The sequence below is a fragment of the Equus caballus genome, chromosome 28 (genome assembly GCF_041296265.1).
Source record: "Equus caballus isolate H_3958 breed thoroughbred chromosome 28, TB-T2T, whole genome shotgun sequence".
NCBI classification, from domain to species: domain Eukaryota; kingdom Metazoa; phylum Chordata; class Mammalia; order Perissodactyla; family Equidae; genus Equus; species Equus caballus.
The window spans coordinates 22,375,166-22,394,644 of record NC_091711.1 but is presented as its reverse complement, the minus strand read 5'-3'; the positions used below and the strand labels follow the sequence as shown (position 1 = coordinate 22,394,644).

The window sequence follows — 19,479 nt, the reverse complement described above, 5'->3', positions numbered from 1 at the left end:
ATTACTAAAATGAGCCCCATTTTCTCCTCGGAAACTTTAGAAGGGCTTTTATTGACATCATGGTAATTCCTTTGTTGTGTAAAGGAAAAATTGGGGTGTGGTTGGAATATAATATGTTTGGGTGAGTATCCAAAAATGTATATTCTGCAGAAAGGAAGCTTAAGAGTGCACTAACATTTTCAACATTGAAGTGATTATCATAAAAACATCTTTGTGGTTTATGAATAAGTCAACTACAACTTGTATTTTAAAACCCCAGAGCTATTTTCTGAAATTTCCTTCTGAAGCTTAGGGTAAAACATATAACTCTGGAAAATGTGTATCATATGAAAGTATATTAACCACTTAATCTTACAAGTCAATCATTTTCTGGCAAATATAACTGATCAAGGATATTTGTAATGAAAGGTACATATTAAATTTCAGGACCAAGGCTTTCAAGACTAAAATAATGAGTACCTATACCATTTGCTGTCAGAAGTCAGTTTGTTTTTAGTGGAACTTATTTTATAATGAGTCAACATTATGTCATTTTCAAAACATGCCACATGATTTGGGTACTAAAAAACACACTTTAGGATTATTTAAGTCTTCAAAGTTTTCTAGTTTTATGAGGATATGCCTACTGTACTCCTAGAAAAGTGTTCATTTGCAAGCAGGTTAAGCCCAAAATGTTTTTAACCTCATATATTATCTACACATAGTTAAATCTTCAATTAATTTAGCTCTTTTGAAAATAAAGTGTTTTGAATCATTTTGAAGCATCATAAAATTAATCAGAAGAAAAAGGGATTTATTTTAACTTCGAATATATTTACAGACCTTCTATTGATGAATAATCCCCAGCCAAGGGGAGCCAGTTGACCACCAAAAGTATACGCTCCTCCATTTCTTTGTATCTTTTAAAAGCTTTTCCTCTGCCTGGAATTGTGTGAACTATTCTCTCCTTCGATAACTCTGGCTCATGCTTTACCGTAAGGCTTCATCTTGATTTTCACTTCCTAATGTAAAACCTTCAGTAAATCAGGGATGGTTCCGGTGTGGCTGCTCAGTGAAACAGTAGTGTCTTGTTCTCCCTCCTGTAGAAGAAGTTGCCAGACAGTACCATAACCACATGTTTATTTGCATCTCTTTTACCAGATTTTGTGCTTCTTGAGGACAGGAGCCTGTTTAGTGCAACATCGTGTCTAAGCCTTTACGAACACTTGTCTGTGGACTGATGAATGAATGATTGGGTTCTCCTTTAAGAGGAAAATCAGAATGTTTTAAATTGTCTCACACTTAATTTTCAGTTAAAAAATAATTTTTTTAAATGATTAGCACCTGAGCCAACATCTGTTGCCAATCTTCTTCTCTTCCCCTTCTTCTTGTTCTTCTTCTTCTTCTTCTCTTCCCCATAGCCCCCAGTACATAGTTGCATATTCTAGTTCTAAGTCCTTCTGGCTGGGCTGTGTGAGATGACACCTCAGCATGGCCTGATGAGCAGTGCCCTGTCCACAGCTAGGATCCCAACCGGCGAAACCTGGGGCTGCCGAAGCAGAGCCTGTGAACCCAACCACTCAGCCACAGGGCTGGCCCCCTGTTTTTCAGTTTTGTATTGATTTTAATTTGAATTGCATGTTGAGGAGTGGCTTCCTAAGATTTTTTTCAGTGCCTGCAGTCTTTAAAGTAATTAGATCCCAGCTACAAAGGTTAGAAGGGAACATTTTTATGCAGTCAATTCATTCCCTGATTATATTGCCATTGTGTGTACCAAGTTCTATCCATGTCCATTGCCACACCTCTTGTTCAAGCCACCATCTTAGTTTCTTGCCTGGACTAGTGCTGTTGTGGCCCATTTGGCCTTTCTGCTTCCTTTCGTCACTCTATTACTTATAAACAATCACTAGCATCCCAAAACACTTGAATGGAAATCCAAAATTCATAGTGTAGACTATTATGACCTACAAGCACTGATCATCATTACATGTCCAACTACAATTTACATGTCACTTAATCACCAGGCTTTTACTATGTGTCTTTTATTCAAAAGTTTTGAAAAAGGCTCTGTATTGCACACATTTTTCTCCGCTTCCTCACCTTTTCCTACCCAGCTTAAATGTCAGTTTATTCAGGAGGGAGGCTTTCTCATGCTTGTATCCTCTTTCGCTGCATCCTATTATTTTATCTTATAATAGGATGGATTGTAATTTGTATTTGTTTTTGCATGTTGTTTAATGTAAATATTAGTATAAATGTTAAGCATTTATTAATATTAAGCCTAGTTTCATATGTGTTAGCTTACAAAAATCACCATATACTTAAAATGTTCTAAAGTACTTTAATGTATCAGCTTGTTAATCCTCTTAACATCACTGGGATGGAGGTAATTAACCCTATTTTAAAAATGTGGAAAGTGAGGTTTAAAGAGTTTATGTACAGTAATCGCCCCTTATCCACAGAGGATATGTTCCAAGACGCCCCCCCAGTGGGTGCCTGAAACCACAGATAGCACCTAACCCTATACATACGATGGTTTTTCCTATACATGCATACCTACGATAAAGTGTAATTTATAAATTAGGCAGAGAAAGAGATAACAACACTAACTAATAGTAAAATAGAACAATTATAACAATATACTGTAATAAAAGTTACTGTAGATCTTAGCAACTTCAGTATATGAATTTTTTTCTTATTAAGTCAAGAATTTTCATCTTTTCACTTAAAGGGAACACTTTACACCTTCTCTTTAGCATATCCAAATTGCCAGCATCACTACTTTTGCATTTTGGGGCCATTATTCAGTAAAATAAGGATTACTTGAACACGAGGACAGTGATACCATAACAGTCAATCTGATAACCAAGAGGCTACTAAGTGACTAACAGATGGGTAGTGTACACAGTGTCAATGTGCTGGACAAAGGGATGATTCACATCCGTGGCTGGATGGAATGGGAGGGCAAGAGATTTCATCATGCTCCTCAGAACGGCACTGAATTTAAACCTCAAGATTTGTTTGTCTCTGGAATTTTCCATTTAATATTTTCTGACTGTGGTTGACTGCAGGTAACTGAAAGCATGGAAATCAAACTACAGATAAAGGGGGACCACTGTACACAGAGAGTTAGTTGCAGAGCAGACAATAGAAGAGACAGAAATGAAGGTTCCTACCTCAGAGAATTTCTGCCCCTATAAAACACCCAGCCTTCCATGTCCCCCTCTCTCACACATGCTGAAAGTGGTGGACCTCTATAACTGTAGTAATAGCTAACATTTATTGATTGTTTACTGTGTGCAGGGAATTGTTCTAAGAGGTTTACACATATTAACTTATTCGAGTTTATGACTAAAGCTCTTTGAGATAGATGCCATGACCATTTCCATTTTAAAGATGAGCAAACTGAGGCAAAGTAAATGCTCAAGATCACACAACAGATGCGTTGTAGAGCACTCTCAACTGCTAGAATGTATCTGGTAAACACGCACACACACACACATGCTGGTTATCGGGGGTAGAAGAAGGAAGGACGCCCGATGTTATCACTTTTCTATTTTGAGTTGGTATAGTACAATCTTGAGGTACTTTTTAATTTTCATATTTGAAATGATTGTTACCATTCCTTTTTCACTCCACTTAAATCCAATTAAATATGTGTAATCATGATATACATGATACTAGACATCTGTAAAACCATAACATCTGGCAGACACGCTTCACATACAGTGACTTGTATCTGTCAGGAGAGCTTTCGAGGAAATGTCAGAGAAACTTCTAGGTTTGAGCTTTGAACTTTTTGAAACAAAACTATAATGCCATGGGCATATTTCTTGTGCTTTACCTGCTTTCATGAAAAACTAAGGGAAGTTTAATTCTTTCTTGCTTATCCTGTCAACAAAATTCAAATCCACATCATAGAAATATATTTTCTACCTTTGGTTGATTCATTGATTGAGATAAGATAATCTGAAGAAAACTAGATCTGAATAAAATATTACAATTCTCTAATGGTAAGGGTGGGATCATGTTGCACCATGATTCTGTCAACAGGGAGTTTTCAAACGTTAATTAATTTACTATACAGATTCAGTTAAAAGCTAGGTATTCATGTACATACAAAAACTACTTAGATAAATGCTAAGGCGATCTATACTTAGATGTCAAAATACAACATTTTAAAAATGTCAGCTATTCCTCAGCTGATTTATAAAATCATTGTGATCTTATTTAAATACAATAGTATTACTTTTGGTATAACAAAATAAATATATGAAACTCCATCTAAAATTAGGCAAGGTGAGAATAACAAGCAATATTCTGAAAAAATATTTTGTTCACTCAAGAAATATATATGGAAGACCTGTGCCAAGTCTAAGGGAAAGATAAAATCCTTATTCTCTTGGAACTGACAGTCTGGAAAGTCAAAGTTACAAAATACACTCCTCAAAAATAAACAAACTAAAAATAATTCCAGAGAGTGGTAAAAGGCAAGAAACTATAATATGTTAAAATGGTAGAGAATAACTAAAGGAGATCACTTCTGTCACAGATTACTGTTCGTATGGTTACAAAGCTCATCTGAGGAAGCTGAGAACTAGGTGACATGAAGTCAACAATTAAAAGACCTAAGGCAACAGTTCTCAAAGTGTGGATCGTGAACATTTGAGTAGGTCCACAATGTAAAAGTCATTTTTATAATAACAATAAGATGTTATTTTCATTTTTCACTTCAATTCTCTGAGAACTGAAAAGTGGAGTTTTCCAGAGGCTACTTACACGATGATGCCATTGTATTGATGGCTAATAGAATACCTGCTTGGGTATTCTTGTGGTTTCTAGAATTTTCCATAGTGGTATGTTTAGAGTATAAATGTATTTTCAGGGATTGATTCATTTTGTTCTCAGTAACAATACTGTGTTCCTGCTATCTTTGGTTACATCTGCTATTACTTCTATAACTTAGTTATTGTGCAATCAATCATCATTTTGTAATTCTCAAATTTTCCTTGTGTCTACACAAGTCAACAAAAATAAGTAATTATATTTTGTTGCCTTGTTTTGTATTAACATATTTTTAAGTTTTTCAAGAATGTTTCTAAATTTTGTGTAAAATTATTAGTATTTTGAATTCAATGTTTTATTCTATGATAAAATAAAATTATAACATATTATTATATTTAAGGATGCATCATTGTCATAAACAAGGGAAATTCGAAAACTTTCTCAACCCACAACTGCACTGCACAAAACTGGCATGCTAGAGAGTTCTCTATGTCAAGGGAAGAAGGAATCTACTCCAAAGAAAGTGGGTGAAAATGGAAATAAACAACATAAATATGATGAAAGTCATATATTCCTTGGCTTTATGGATATTAATAACATAACTTATTTTGTCTTATACAACAGATAATTTCAAATAGTTTTATGGTACCAATTGAGTTGTTGCACCATTTTGAGACCAATCATTTAGAATTTAAAGAAAAATGAACTAAATATTTAACTGGAGATGTGACAGACTCTAAAAGTAAAAAATTGTTTGTTGTATCTTTTCAAACTAGAAATGAAAAGCCACAGAACATTTTACTGGATAAAGTACATTGCATGGACCAAGACGTATACACAAAAGTTGAAAGACTAAGATGATATTGCTAAACGCTTACTGGATGAAAAGTCTGTGAAAGAAATCATAGTGAGCCACTTACCAGTGATACAATAACTCATCAAAATACAAATTTATCCAAAACATGAAACTGACTTAATATTGTATCTGAACAATTGTCTGTTTTGCCTTAACAAATGGGCAAATCTATAGATGATTCTGGCTGAACTAGTCACTTTTTTTTTTTTTAATGGAGTACCATTTTTAATTAAACATAATTGACATACAAACTATGATTTGCCAAATTAGGATATTTGTCAAATATATTCTCAAAAAACAAAATGCATCTTTCACTTTCAGGAAAACAACTGAAACTATCTGATAAAATTCAAACTATCAAGCAAAATATTAGAATTTTAGAAACCAGAGCAGAAAGTATTCCTTGGTATGATTTCAGGTTCCACATTACAATCAAATTTTAAGAAATGACCACTTTTTGAGGTTTGATGCTTTATTATTAAGGAAGAGTATTTAAAATTACCTTTAAAAAGCTATTAATATACTTTGTTTCCCAATTAAATAGCTGCATAAGATTTTCTTTATATGAATGAACTATAGCAACATATCACACTTGGCTGAACAAAGAAGCAGCTATAAGAATCCCTCTCTCATCTATTAAGCCATGTATTAAATAGATTTGCAAAATATAAGGTAATTCCACTTATCTCACTAAGTAGTTTTTGGAAAATATAGGTATTTTTCAGAAAAATATGTTATTTACGTTAACATGTAATGGATTCACTATTGTTATCTTAGTGAATTACTTAAGTACTTAAAATATTTCTTAGTTTTAATTTTAAATGTGGTAAATACTGATAAGTGTCCCCCACATATATCCTTGAGATCTTCAAAATATCAATAATTTGGAAGAATATAAAGCATCTTGTGAAGGCTGCTGGTTTGTGGGAAAAACATTTCAGTCTGAACAGCTGGTAAACACTCTGAAGTAGGAACAGACTCGGTTTATTCGAAGATGAGAGAAAAATTCAAAATGTCACAGGATAAGGCAGAAGAAGAAAGAAATGAGATGGCAATAGCAAGTTCAACCAAAGTCAGACCCTTTAAGGTCTTACAGACCAAAGGTAAGGAATGCAAAAGAAGTGGCACTACCAGATATGATTTAGGAAATAAAACTTCAACAACGAGATCACAGAAATTTTAGGCTTGATTATATCCAAGATTCATGAATGCTCAGTAAAAATATATTCTCATGTACTATTGGTCGGAGTGATAACAAGAAGAACACTTTTGAGACAATTAGACCATAACTGCAAAGTCTAAAAATGTGCATGCACTTTTCTCCAGAAATTCCATTTTTGGAATTTTCCTATTGCACTAGTGCACAAAGTTTGCTAAATAGAGTATTGTTTGTCATAACAATTAAATAATCAAAACAACAAACAAAAAATGTTGAAACCACTGAATCCCTCACTGTTGAGCAAAAATATAACTTTTGATACATGCATACAAGGCTGTGCTCTGTGACTATACAAAATATTAATGAAAAATAAGATAAAAATATTAGGTAAAAAATGCAGGGTATATAAGACAGGAGAGAGAGACAGAGAAAGAAAAGGAAATGAAATTCTGTTGTGTGTATATGCCTGAAATGTTTGAAGTAATAAACAAAATCTGAAAAACGATTCCTTCTAGGGAGTGGGATTGGAAAGCCAGTTGGGTGAGGGATTATTTTATGTTGAACCTTATATCCTGGAATGCTGTTAAATGGTTCAGCATGTTATACTATTCCTATATATTACTTTTATAATGCAAATGAACTAACCCAAAAATATAACAAATCCTATTGTTGATAATTCTAAAAATTTATTTTCATGTAAGATGTCAAGAGAAATGAAAGCAATTGTAGAAAGAGTTTAAAAATATGCATCCAGGACTGGCCCAGTGGCATAGTGATTAAATTTGCACTCTGCTGCAGTGGCCCATGGTTCGTGGGTTCAGATCCAGGGTATGGACCTCACACTGCTCATCAAGCCGTGCTGTGGTGGCATCCCACATACAAAATAGAGGAATATTGGCACAGATGTTAGCTCAGGGACAATCTTTCTCAAGCAAAAAGAGGAATATTGGCAACAGATGTTACCTATGGGCCAATCTTCCTCACCAAAATAAATATATATATATATACATATCCATATGAGCATAAAGACTATGAAGATAAAAGATAGTTCCATGGTTTGTAAGAAACGCTAAAATTGAGAATGGCAATAAGATTGATTTGAGGGAGGAAAAAATTCAAATCCACTCCTACATTGTCTGATTGGAAAACAAACCACTTACTAAAAAGATATTTTCATTTAAAATATGTCTATTGAGGTAAGCAGAGTAGACAGATTTAGTACAACCAATTTGAAGAACAAAATTCTATCATATGTTATAGTGCTTGTCAACTTATAAGAGAAAGCAAATGTTCATTGTAATGGGAAAAAATAACAACTGCATTATGGTACATCTATATAATAGAATTTCATCTAGTAAATAAAAATGACATTAGAGAATAATATTTAATGATATAGAACAGTGTCCACAACTTACTGTCATGTAGAAAAGGATACAAAACTATCTGCACAATGTTGTAATATTTTTGTGAAAACCAAAGTGTCTATGAGTTTGTGCGTGTACACTCACAATCTAAGAAAAAACAATTAAACATGATTATCTCTGGGTTAGAATAGTTACTTTCATCTTTTCTCATGTAATTATTCTCCAAATGTACTAAAATTCTTATTTTCTTCTTTTCCTCTCCTTTTTTCCAAATGTGGTAAAACAAACTACTTTTATGAAATTTCTATTAAGAAAAAGGTTGAGTTTGAAATCCCAATGTATAAAATGATAAAAGTAGAACTTTCTCCTCTACTAATAGGGAATTGTCACATTTCATCATATCCGATGCTTTCAGATGACTTCACATACAAAGATGCACAGTCATACATCACTATCTACAAAGTGCAGGGAAAGGTGAAATGCCATCCGTCCACCATGTGGAAAGGGAAAACAATGTCACAGGTGGTTTGGATGGAGTATTGACAACACACTAGCTTTAGCTCTTTATAGGAGAAAAAGACCTACAACAGAACTTGGGGAATTTGTTTCATAGCACCCATCAATTAAATGATCTCTGAGATTCATTCCAAATCAGTGGTTCTATGACTCTATGAATAATAACTAAAAACAGCTATAAGACGTTAAGTATTTCAATGTATCAATCACTTATATTATGCCAAGCCTTATACCAATGGCATTATACACACCGTGTCCTTTGATGCTCTTAAGTTTTCCTATAGACATCAACACATCCACTTGGAAGATGAAGACACTAAAGCTATCAAGATTACATAATTTTTTCATTTTTACTCCTGGTAGCTTGCTTGAAAAAATTTCCAATCTTTCTACAAAGTCTGGGCTCTTTACTACTTTCTTATTCCAGGATCTACTTTTCAGACTTCACCAGCTAGGCTGGAACAAGCAAGATCTGCCATCAAAATACTTAGGACAAAGGAAATAGTCAAGATCTGGTGAGCCTGGGGTTTTGAGAAGTCCAAGATTGATTCAGAATGAGTTGGGTGAAGTAGTCATAGTGTTCCTCATCATCTTGGTTGGTCTCAAGTGACAGAGGAAATCTAATTGTTGGGATGAGGGGACAGCTCAATTATTTTAACACGAATATGAATGAAATCTCCAACATCCATTGCCACAAATAAACTGAATCTCCATTTGCCAGGGTGGAAAGCTCATACCTTACCCAGAATGTCTAGTATGGATGTGAGAGTGTACATGCATGTGAGTGTGTGATATACAAGGAAAGAAACTATTGCTTAGATAATTTTTGGCCTTTTTAAAAAGATTGCCTAGTTAATATTTCAATTTTCTCTCAACTGGCGATGATATTGCCTGTAGAATATTTTGAACTGCTTCAATTAGCTACCCTTATCGCAGTTCCGTCCTGTTCACCCTCTTCCCAATGGGTGCAGATGTTCATGATTTTGTTCTTCCATTTTCTTGTTAGGTGACTTTTAGCAAATTATTTAGATTTTCTCAGTCTCTCCATTTCTACTTCTGAAAATGTGATAATAATACTTACATGGATTATAAAGCATGAAATTTAAAGTTAGAAATATGTGAAAACTCTGAGAATAAATCATGGGATAAAGCAGACACCCTCTGAACATCAATTTCATTTCTTGCTAATGGGCCCAAGAAACATGATTTACAATGTATTACATTAGCCAATTGTGGGTCTCACAGAACTGATTATATTAAATAAATGTATATGTTAACAATATCATCTTCACAAGGAGCTAAATCCAATGTAATGCATTTAAACTCCACTACAGATGCTACAACACATTTATTGGTTTATAAAGAAAAATTCTACTAGTAGATAGCTAGAAGTTTTCCCAAAAAATCTCAGATTATAGAATTTGACCCTCTCAAAGTTAACGCTTAGAATTGTTTTAACTATCCTAGAACAAACCACTTTGTTCTATTTGTCTTTCTCTTTTTTTTTCTTCGAAGTTTATTTTTTTCCTCTATTACAAAACTAAAGCCTTTCTATAATGTTCTTAAAATGATAATAATAAAATGTCATACTGTGAATCACCATACAATTCTGAGTTACTTAAGGAAGACTATCTTTTGTTTTCAAACAGTTCTATGACAAAAATAAGGTGTTTATTCTAATACTAATTTTTAAGACAAATGCATTAGAGTCACAGAAATTAAATAACTTTCCGAAGGTCTCATAGCTAAAAAGTGACATATTTAAGTTATTTTAAAAGGGAGAGATCTTACAATGTGGCAACTTATATTAAAATATCTGGTACTAAGAGTTCTTTTAAACATGAGGAAATGAAAATTCTGGAGGAAGAAGATCCTGTAAATATAGCTGATACAATCACAATGGAAATAGGCAAGGAATTGAGTAGATCTTTCACTTGCTAGAAGCATGCATCAGAAACTGACAATAATAGATAAATCAAACAAGCCTTTGGGCGATTACAGCTTTGCATAACTTTTAGTTTTTTTTAAAAAAAATATATTGCTAGCATGCAATGACAGAATAAAAGATTATTGCCTTGTGATATTTTTAGTACACATTTTTTTTCATGTTCTTTTATGCTTTTTGGCATTAAGCTATAGAATACTATCCCCAAGTAAGGTTTTGGATGAATTCCTAAATTAAATCCACAAAATAAGAAACAGGCAGGACATTGCTGATTGGTTCCAGACCTGAATAGCATAAAATGAGTCCCCTTAACATAATAAGCAAACCAGAAATGTTGATATTTATCACTTGTATCAGAGAGTAAATGAAGCATTTTTCATATTTTAGAAACTAGTGTAGTTACCTTCCTGGCCAAAATTAAGTTATTCCAAGTAAATCAATATAGATTTCAAGAGTAGTGGGCAAAAAGGATTCAATTCCTCTAGACCCTGCTTTGTATTTGTATTTTCCTGAAATTATTTGATCTATGATTTATTAAACCTCTATGTGAACACGATAGTTGGTTGAGAGAATCACATTTAATTGTTGCCACAGCTACAGAAGGAAAGAGCTTTGTAAGAGAAATGTTCTCACTGTAGAAACCTCCTTCGCAGCAGGACTCAGTTCTTGGTTAAAAGCTATGGTATTTGAGCTTGTTAAGCACGTATCTCCCATTCCATAGGGAATGAGCCAGGCAGCCTTTGCTCACGACGTCCACCTGCACTTCGTTAGAGAGCAGAGTGTTCACATGCCACACCACAAGATCCCCACAATGACATAACTCCATTCAGAGACTGGCGTGACTGGGCTGGATTTTCCCCCCTTCAGCTCTTGTATCACTAAGAATCTGGCAGCCAGTTCCGTCCTGACAGAGTTTACAGCATATATTGGTGGATTCTTGTCCATAGTGCATCTGCTTTAAGAATTAACGAAAGCAGTGTCAAGACAGTAAGGTAAGTGCTGTTTTAACTATAGCACTGGGGATGCTGTTTGGGACAGTGTTTATTCTAACAGGAACAGAAAATATTCCAGAGCAACTTTACCAACTGCGAGTCAACAGCAAATCCAGTTTTGAGCATTTACTTTCACATTTTGCTTAATATGCATTCTATGATTTATGGATTTGAGATAAATTTTATACAGTATATACTGTATTGCTTGGCAAAGGAAGTTATAAAAAGTTTCAAGCTTGGAATGAGAAAATATTTAAACTAGACAGTGAAATAGTGTAGCAATTAAAATGTTTGTTATTTTTATGCTAATTAGTTATAGAGAGATGTTAGTATTGTTCAAACCTACTTTTGGAACAAAGAAAAGCCACTTCCATCAGTATTCAAAATATTTTGCAACAAGTATATTGTTATCTTTTGTTACAACTTGTCATAAACATTTTATGTTGTTGTAAAATGTGAGCTAAAATACATAGGCACTTATGGATTATTTATTTCTACTTTGTTACTTTTAAAGAGATTTTTGGATGTGTATCTTAAGGAACATGTTTTAAAGAAATTCTGGGAAACATGATTTACTTTTTGCAAAAAGCATTTCCTCCATAGCCACAGGTATTTGAAAAAACTGAGGGGAAAGTAGAGTGTGATTTTCCTTCACAATGGAGTCACTATATGGTTACAAACTCTCTGAATTCAGAGCCTGTATTTTTACTCTGCCAAAAAGTATGGAAACATTTTTTCATCACTATTCAATACACGTATTATAGTTACCATGACTATTTTGGTTTATACTTTATTTGAAATAAGGTGGAAGCTTATTAATGAAGCAAGACAAATCATTTACATCCTGTAACTTATAAAGAATCTTATAATTACGTTAGTACTGTGTAATTGTTCTCATGGCCAAGACCTGTCAACTGAATTAAATGATTCCATCATAATCTTAGGGAATAATTTACTATAAATCTGGCTACATGTTACATTATGTCAGCTATCAAAGTGATTCTAACAACTTTTTGAGTGTGTTTCATCTGCTAAAATAAAGTACTTCATAATCCTAAATTAAAGCAAAGAAAAGTATGTTTAAAATTCTGGATACTAAAAAATCCTACTTATCTCAAACTACCTAGGTCCAAAAACTTGTACCGCATTTCTCACAGGAAGATATATTATTTTATGGTTATCTATTGGAATGTGGATCCTGCTTCACATGAATGATCTCCTTCCCAGAGTTACCAACTTCTCCTCAGCCATAACTCTTCACTCTACAAAAGTCCAATTCTTATATCTTATTTCTCTTTACCTTGATTGCTGACCCATACTTCCCCAAGCAACTGAAATGTACTTTACTGAGCCTCACCTTAGAAATGTGTTTCACTGTTATAAATTGTTTTAATTTATCTAGTCTCAGTGTTATCCTTTCCTACATGGCTCCTAATGCCACTGTTACATACAGACCTCCCTCAGTTCCCATCTCTCTCCCACTTCCATTCTGTGAGATCACTAAAATCCAGAGAAGTGAATCATGCCATCTTAAATTTTGGCATGAAGGGAGTAGAAAACTTCTGAGTTATTGAGAGAAAAGAGAACTTTAATTCAAAACTTGGAAAAGAATCTTTCTCTGCCAGTTAGATCTCTTTCTAGGTTTAAACATTTTTAGAATTTGTGACATTTCCCTGACTAATAAACAGTAGTTTTGCTAAAACTAATATACTAAGTATTAATTGCAGAACACAGTTTTGTAATGTGCTTTAAAGTATGGAATGTTAAACCAAAAATGGAATAATATGCACACGCACCTCCAGGAAGAATTCTGTTCCCCTTTCTCAGAACCAACAACAATAACCAGATGTTTTTAAAGGAATGTCAACCCCCCTGCTCTGCCCTCCCCCAACACACACACATAAGAACAGCTTTCCTCCAGGCAAAACCACAGATTGCCCATGTTCCCAGGAAGGGTCTTCTTAATGAGACATTTTAATGATATTGAATGATAAGGTAGTCGGTACAGTTGACAACTGTTCTTCTCATTTTTATTTCTTCTGGTTTTGAAGAGTGTTCTGAAAGCAATGTTTTACCATGGTGGTCAATGGGCACCACCCAGAAACCTCTTGTAGGAAGGCATTTAATTAAGGAAAGACCTAGAGAGACTGACAGGAACAATAAGGCCTGACTCACCCAGAAGGGGGCGTATGTATACGCAATCTAATCTGAAACTTGTTCACCACCCCACAAGTTGTAAATCTACATCCTTATCCTCACACTTGAATAAAAATTAACAAGACATTGTTAGATGCACTAAAAAAGCACTATAAAATAGTAAAATACACCTTTGCTGGTGCATTGAACATTGCAAATCAAATGTCCTTTACCTGAAACTATGCTATCTTATAATAATATGTTTCCACTTTATTTAGGATTCAAAGCATTTCCCAAAAATGAATCCAGGTGCGTTTACTTTCCTCTTGGCATTGATCAGTGGTACCAGCGGCTACTACTACGACGATTATGATTACAATATCCCCCTATCGATTTATGGGCGATCATCACCAAACTGTGCACCAGAATGTAACTGCCCTGAAAGCTATCCAACAGCCATGTATTGCGATGAACTGAAACTGAAAAGTGTGCCAATGGTGCCTCCTGGAATCAAGTACCTTTACCTTCGGAATAACCAGATTGACCATATTGATGAAAAGGCCTTTGAAAATGTAACCGATCTACAGTGGCTCATTCTAGATCATAACCTCCTAGAAAATTCCAAGATAAAAGGAAGAGTTTTCTCTAAATTGAAACAACTGAAGAAACTGCACATAAATCACAACAATCTGACAGAATCTGTGGGCCCACTTCCCAAATCTCTGGTGGACCTGCAGCTTACTCACAACAAGATCACGAAGCTCGGCTCCTTTGATGGACTGGTAAACCTGACCATGGTCCATCTTCAACACAATCAACTGAAAGAGGATGCCATTTCAGCTGCTTTTAGAGGTCTTAAGTCCCTTGAGTACCTTGACTTGAGCTTCAATCAGATGAGCAAACTGCCTACAGGTCTCCCCGTCTCTCTTCTGACTCTCTATTTAGACAACAATAAGATCAGCAACATCCCTGATGAGTATTTCAAGCGTTTTAATGGACTGCAGTATCTACGTTTATCTCATAATGAGCTAGCTGATGGTGGAATACCTGGAAATTCTTTTAATGTCTCCTCTCTGCTTGAGCTGGATCTCTCCTATAACAAGCTTAAAAACATACCGACTGTCAATGAAAACCTTGAAAATTATTACCTGGAGGTCAATGAACTTGAAAGTAAGTAGAAAGCTGTGCCTGTGTTTCATTGCTATTTCCTCAAGTTTAAATGCCTAAGCTGTGTAACACAAATATTGCATCTGTCTCTGTTTTTAAAAAAAGAAAAAAAAAAAAAACAATGAAAATGCCAATAAAATATCCCTCCAATTCAAAGATGGAAGAATTCTAGCTCAGTTATTTATCCAGTATCTGGCCTTTCTTTGGAGTATCCAGATAAGAAACCATTAAGATCATAGAATTTAAACACTAATTTCTTCAAATTTAATACTCAAGGCTAATTAATCCTGCTGAGTTATCTCTTGCCATTTATCTGTTACTATTTGCCTCCTTCATGACTTAGATTTGTGTTCTACATTTTTTCCTTGGCAAGATCTAGCTGAGGGAGGAATAAATAAGTCCAGAAGAGGCACAGCTAGGAGAGGCTTCAAATTGCCCTTCTGCTTGTCCTCAGAGCAGCCTGTCTGTACTCATGGTCTTCTCTGACATGATTACTTGGGACTCAGCATATTACTATCATGATCATCGTCTCTCTTTGTTCCCTGGTATGGTGTGCATGCTCTTTACTGTGTTCTTATGAGGACTGAGAATGAGTAAGGAGGGAAGGAATATGATGAGGGTTTGGAACATTTTTTTAATAGCATTACAGAGCCCATTTTCTTATATACAAGCCTTTGCCTCATTTGATTTTGCCACAGCTTCTCCTTCCTTTCTCTTGTTGCCATAGTTTATTTCCATTTATCTTCTGAGTGGGAGTTTGATCCGATCCACTTGGGCTGTTTATGCACTCATCTGGTCTTCTGGGACATTTTCAATTTAAGCTATACAAATTCAGGTGGGAAATTGACATATCCCATTCCCCACCTTACTGTTTAATAAAGTTTGGCAGAAGAGAAAACCTATTATTCATGGATAAAGTTTGTCAAATCAAAAATCAATTAGGAAGCACTGATTCACACATAAAACAATTCTATCTGAAAAATAATCTATTGAAATTGAACATTTTTATACCATGAAAGTCGGTTCACTTGTCATAGGATAAGGATATTGACATACGTATCAGAAAAATTACAATGTGCCTTGTTAATATGATACTTTGTAATTCTACAACAATTTTATGTAGTAGAATTGGGGTGTTCTCATGAAGCAGTCCATGATTGCCAACTCTGAAATGCCACCTGTTCTTTCTCGTATCTGGAAAGCTTGTTTGTCATACAATACACAGTAAAGCTATCAGAGCTGAACTCTTACAGTCCTTTCCAGTGGAAAATTCACTATGTGGCAATATATGGTCCCACATTATAAACATTTGTGGTTAAGAGGAAGGATACTCAGGCCAAAACGTTAACCAGATTTAAGGTGTGAGAAGGCGAAGAAATCCATTAGATTTGGTGGGTGGAGGTTAGCCGAGAGCGAGACTACCTCCTACTCTGAGACAAGAAAGGGGAGAGATACAGACATAGGAGAATTTGGAGGTGTAAAGACCAGTTTTCATTGCATGAGTAAAAGAAGGAAGAGCCAATGAAGGAGATGGGAAAGGTAGTCTATGGGACAAATGCCAACAGCCACTCAGTGCCAAGGTGAGATTTGAAACCACCGTGCCTAGCACATGTGGTCATTTGAAAACGAGTTGTTACTTTTCTTCCTTCCTTATCCTTGATATTTAGGTATATACATTTTAGGTATTCTTGTCATTTGACTTTGCATGTATGTCTTCAATATGGCTTATTTTGCCACATAATAATTATGCATATCAATTGTCTGCATTCTTTTAAGATAAAAGGAGCCTCTTAATATTTTTCTAATACTAGGAAATATATAGCCAAAAAATATTTCTCGTATTTCAAACTTGCAACTGTAAGCATTAGCCTAATTGTAGATGTTCCTAATGTAATTTGGAAAAAAGAAAAAAATTAAAAGGAGGCCAATAATTATTTATTACATATTATGTGCTAGCACTTTGTGAAGTGCTTTACATATTTTAGTTTAATCTTCACGCAAAACAGTGTGATAGATATGTTATATCTAACAAACAGATCAAATAAATGTTCCATAGTCACTTGGATGGTAAATGGCAGAGGCAGAAAACTAATATAGGCTTAAGCCCATGTTTTTTCCACTGTTCCATCCATTCTCAGAGGTAGGTACCATAAGAAGAATCTCTGGAATTTGACTGACGAGTTATTTAAGACAACATCTTAAGGAAAGTGTGTTTAGGCTTTCACTCAAGTCACTGTTAAGTAGAATTTGAGAATGAAAGAAAATAACAACATAGAAGATCAGATAATGTTAATCTGAAATAGACTTGGGCAAAATAGACTATGTATACACATAGATCATGCCGTCTAGTAAATCTTAGTTTCTCTTAAGAACTAAATCAGTTTTTCATTTGTGGCAGCTTTTTGACCACAGAAAAAAGAACATGGGCTCAGATGGTGGACATTCCATGCTTTGGTTTTTGCTTTGTAGTTTTGAATCATTGCCATAGAGTGTGGTTGTTGGAAAACTCTTTAGAGTTTATCTAGTTAAACTCTCTTATTTTAAGATGAAAAACTCCAGGGTGTTTATATTGGTGAGATTGTTCATACAACAGCACCAATCTGAGATTTCTTCAGGCTAGACTAAATATTTTGAAAGATTGCTTAGATAACATGATGCACTAATTGAATGTCTTTCTAAAATCAAATATTTCTAAATCAAGAACTTACATAAGTTCTGTTCTTTGAAAAATTCCATTGAATGTCCCGATCTACCATGGGAATTCTTTACTAAATATTGCTGTGTCATTTGGTAGCCTGACATATACCTTTAGTAGCTTCAAATTCAAAGATACATCAAATAAGTGGGAAGAAGTCCTATTAGATATTATGGATTTGAGGAATTTTTTAAATGATTATCTCAAAGCCTGTGTACTCAAAAAAGAAATGATTAAAGTTTTCCGTTTTTTAATTTACAGAGTTTGAAGTAAAGAGCTTCTGTAAGATCCTGGGACCTCTATCCTACTCCAAGATCAAGCATTTGCGTTTGGATGGCAATCGCCTCACCCATACTAGTCTGCCACCTGATATGTATGAATGTCTACGCGTAGCAAATGAAATCACTGTTACTTAATATCAACTAATTCCAATTATATTGAAGTGTATCCTGGAGCAACATTTTATGGTTATGTTTTTTTGTGTGTCAGTTTTCATAATATTTCATAATGTTTCATAATATTCATTTTTGTTGTTTATTACTTCCATGAATTTTAAATTCCGAGGGAAAATGTTTTGTAAACATTTTACTACTTTTTTTAAAAGAAAAGATGAAAGGCAGGCCTATTTCATCACAAGCACAGACACATACACACACACAGACAACAAACTTAATGCTGTATTTGTAAATTTAGTGTTTTCCACATCTCTACCGTCAAATGATGTACAAAGCCTTTTACTGGTTGTATGGAAGTCAGCCAAGTTTTGTAATTCCTTAATCTTAAATTAATGTGCCAAAAAGCATGGACTACATACAAATGGGTGTTTACTGTCTTGAGCAAACCATCTCAATTTTTAAATGCTCAAATTTTAATGTTCAAATTTGTTTTGCTGAAAAATAGGTGGTAAATTTTGAGATCAATGATTATGCAAAGTACTAGACAAAATTCATTAAGCCGCATACACTTAAAGCAGTATTTTTAGTATTAAAAATTCATGTAGTTACCTAGTGAAACTTTTCTTTTCTAGAATTATTTCACTTTAAGTCCCATGTATGTTTCTTTTTGATTATTTGCATGTTATGTTTAACAAGCTAATAGCAAAATAAAACATAGCAAATGGCATCACTGTGTTTGACTTTTTGTGAAATTCCAATCTCTCATTTCTAAAATATATAAAATAATAGATTAGAATTCAAAAAAATATGTCTAGCCTGCAATAGTTTACTTATCTTAAGTAGAATTTTTAAATAAACTGTCTGCTTCTAGCATCCACATCCTAAGAGTTTCTAAACGTATCTTACAATAGTGTCCTTAAAAGTGTACAGATCCGATTCCCATTTGCAGGGTGGAGGGATTTCTCCTCTTGCCCCACCAAGCAATTCTCTGGACATCAACTGGGTGTCCTGCAATTCAATTCAATTGTGACACTATCTACCTAGAGACAGCCTCAGATTCCATGGATGAAGGGTTCAGTCCTACAAGACTGCACCTCCCTCCACCCCCACTTTAGATGCCAGTCACAAGCTCGGGTAGTTTACCTGTACTTCTGACCAACTGGCTATGGATGAGAGGTTCCCAAGACCCCCTCCTTCGGTTCGGTTAATTTGTTAGAGCAGCTCACAGAACTCAGGAAACATATTTACTCACTAGAATACTGGTCTATTAAAAGGATATTTGTCAGGAACAGCCAGACAGAAGTGAAGTATAGTGCAAGGTATGAGGGAAGGGCACTGAGCTTCCATGCCCTCTTCAAGAGCTCCAGTCTCCCCAAATCTCCACTTGTTCATCAATTTGGAAGCTCTCCGAACCTTTCCCTTTCGGGTTTTTATAGAAGCTTCATTACAAACATGTGATGGGTTAAATCACTGGCCACTACAATTGAACT

The 19,479-nt window shown here is 34.6% G+C and overlaps 1 protein-coding gene across 1 annotated transcript; it reads left to right on the top strand.

The window, feature by feature from the left end:
• Positions 1–11,525: 11,525 nt before the first annotated feature.
• Positions 11,526–18,715, top strand: LUM (lumican). The gene is given in 3 exon segments (NM_001081780.2): positions 11,526–11,596; positions 14,011–14,902; positions 17,856–18,715. Coding segments are annotated over 2 exon segments (1,026 nt in total). The 5' UTR covers positions 11,526–11,596; positions 14,011–14,031; the 3' UTR covers positions 18,011–18,715.
• The last annotated feature ends 764 nt before the right edge of the window (positions 18,716–19,479 follow it).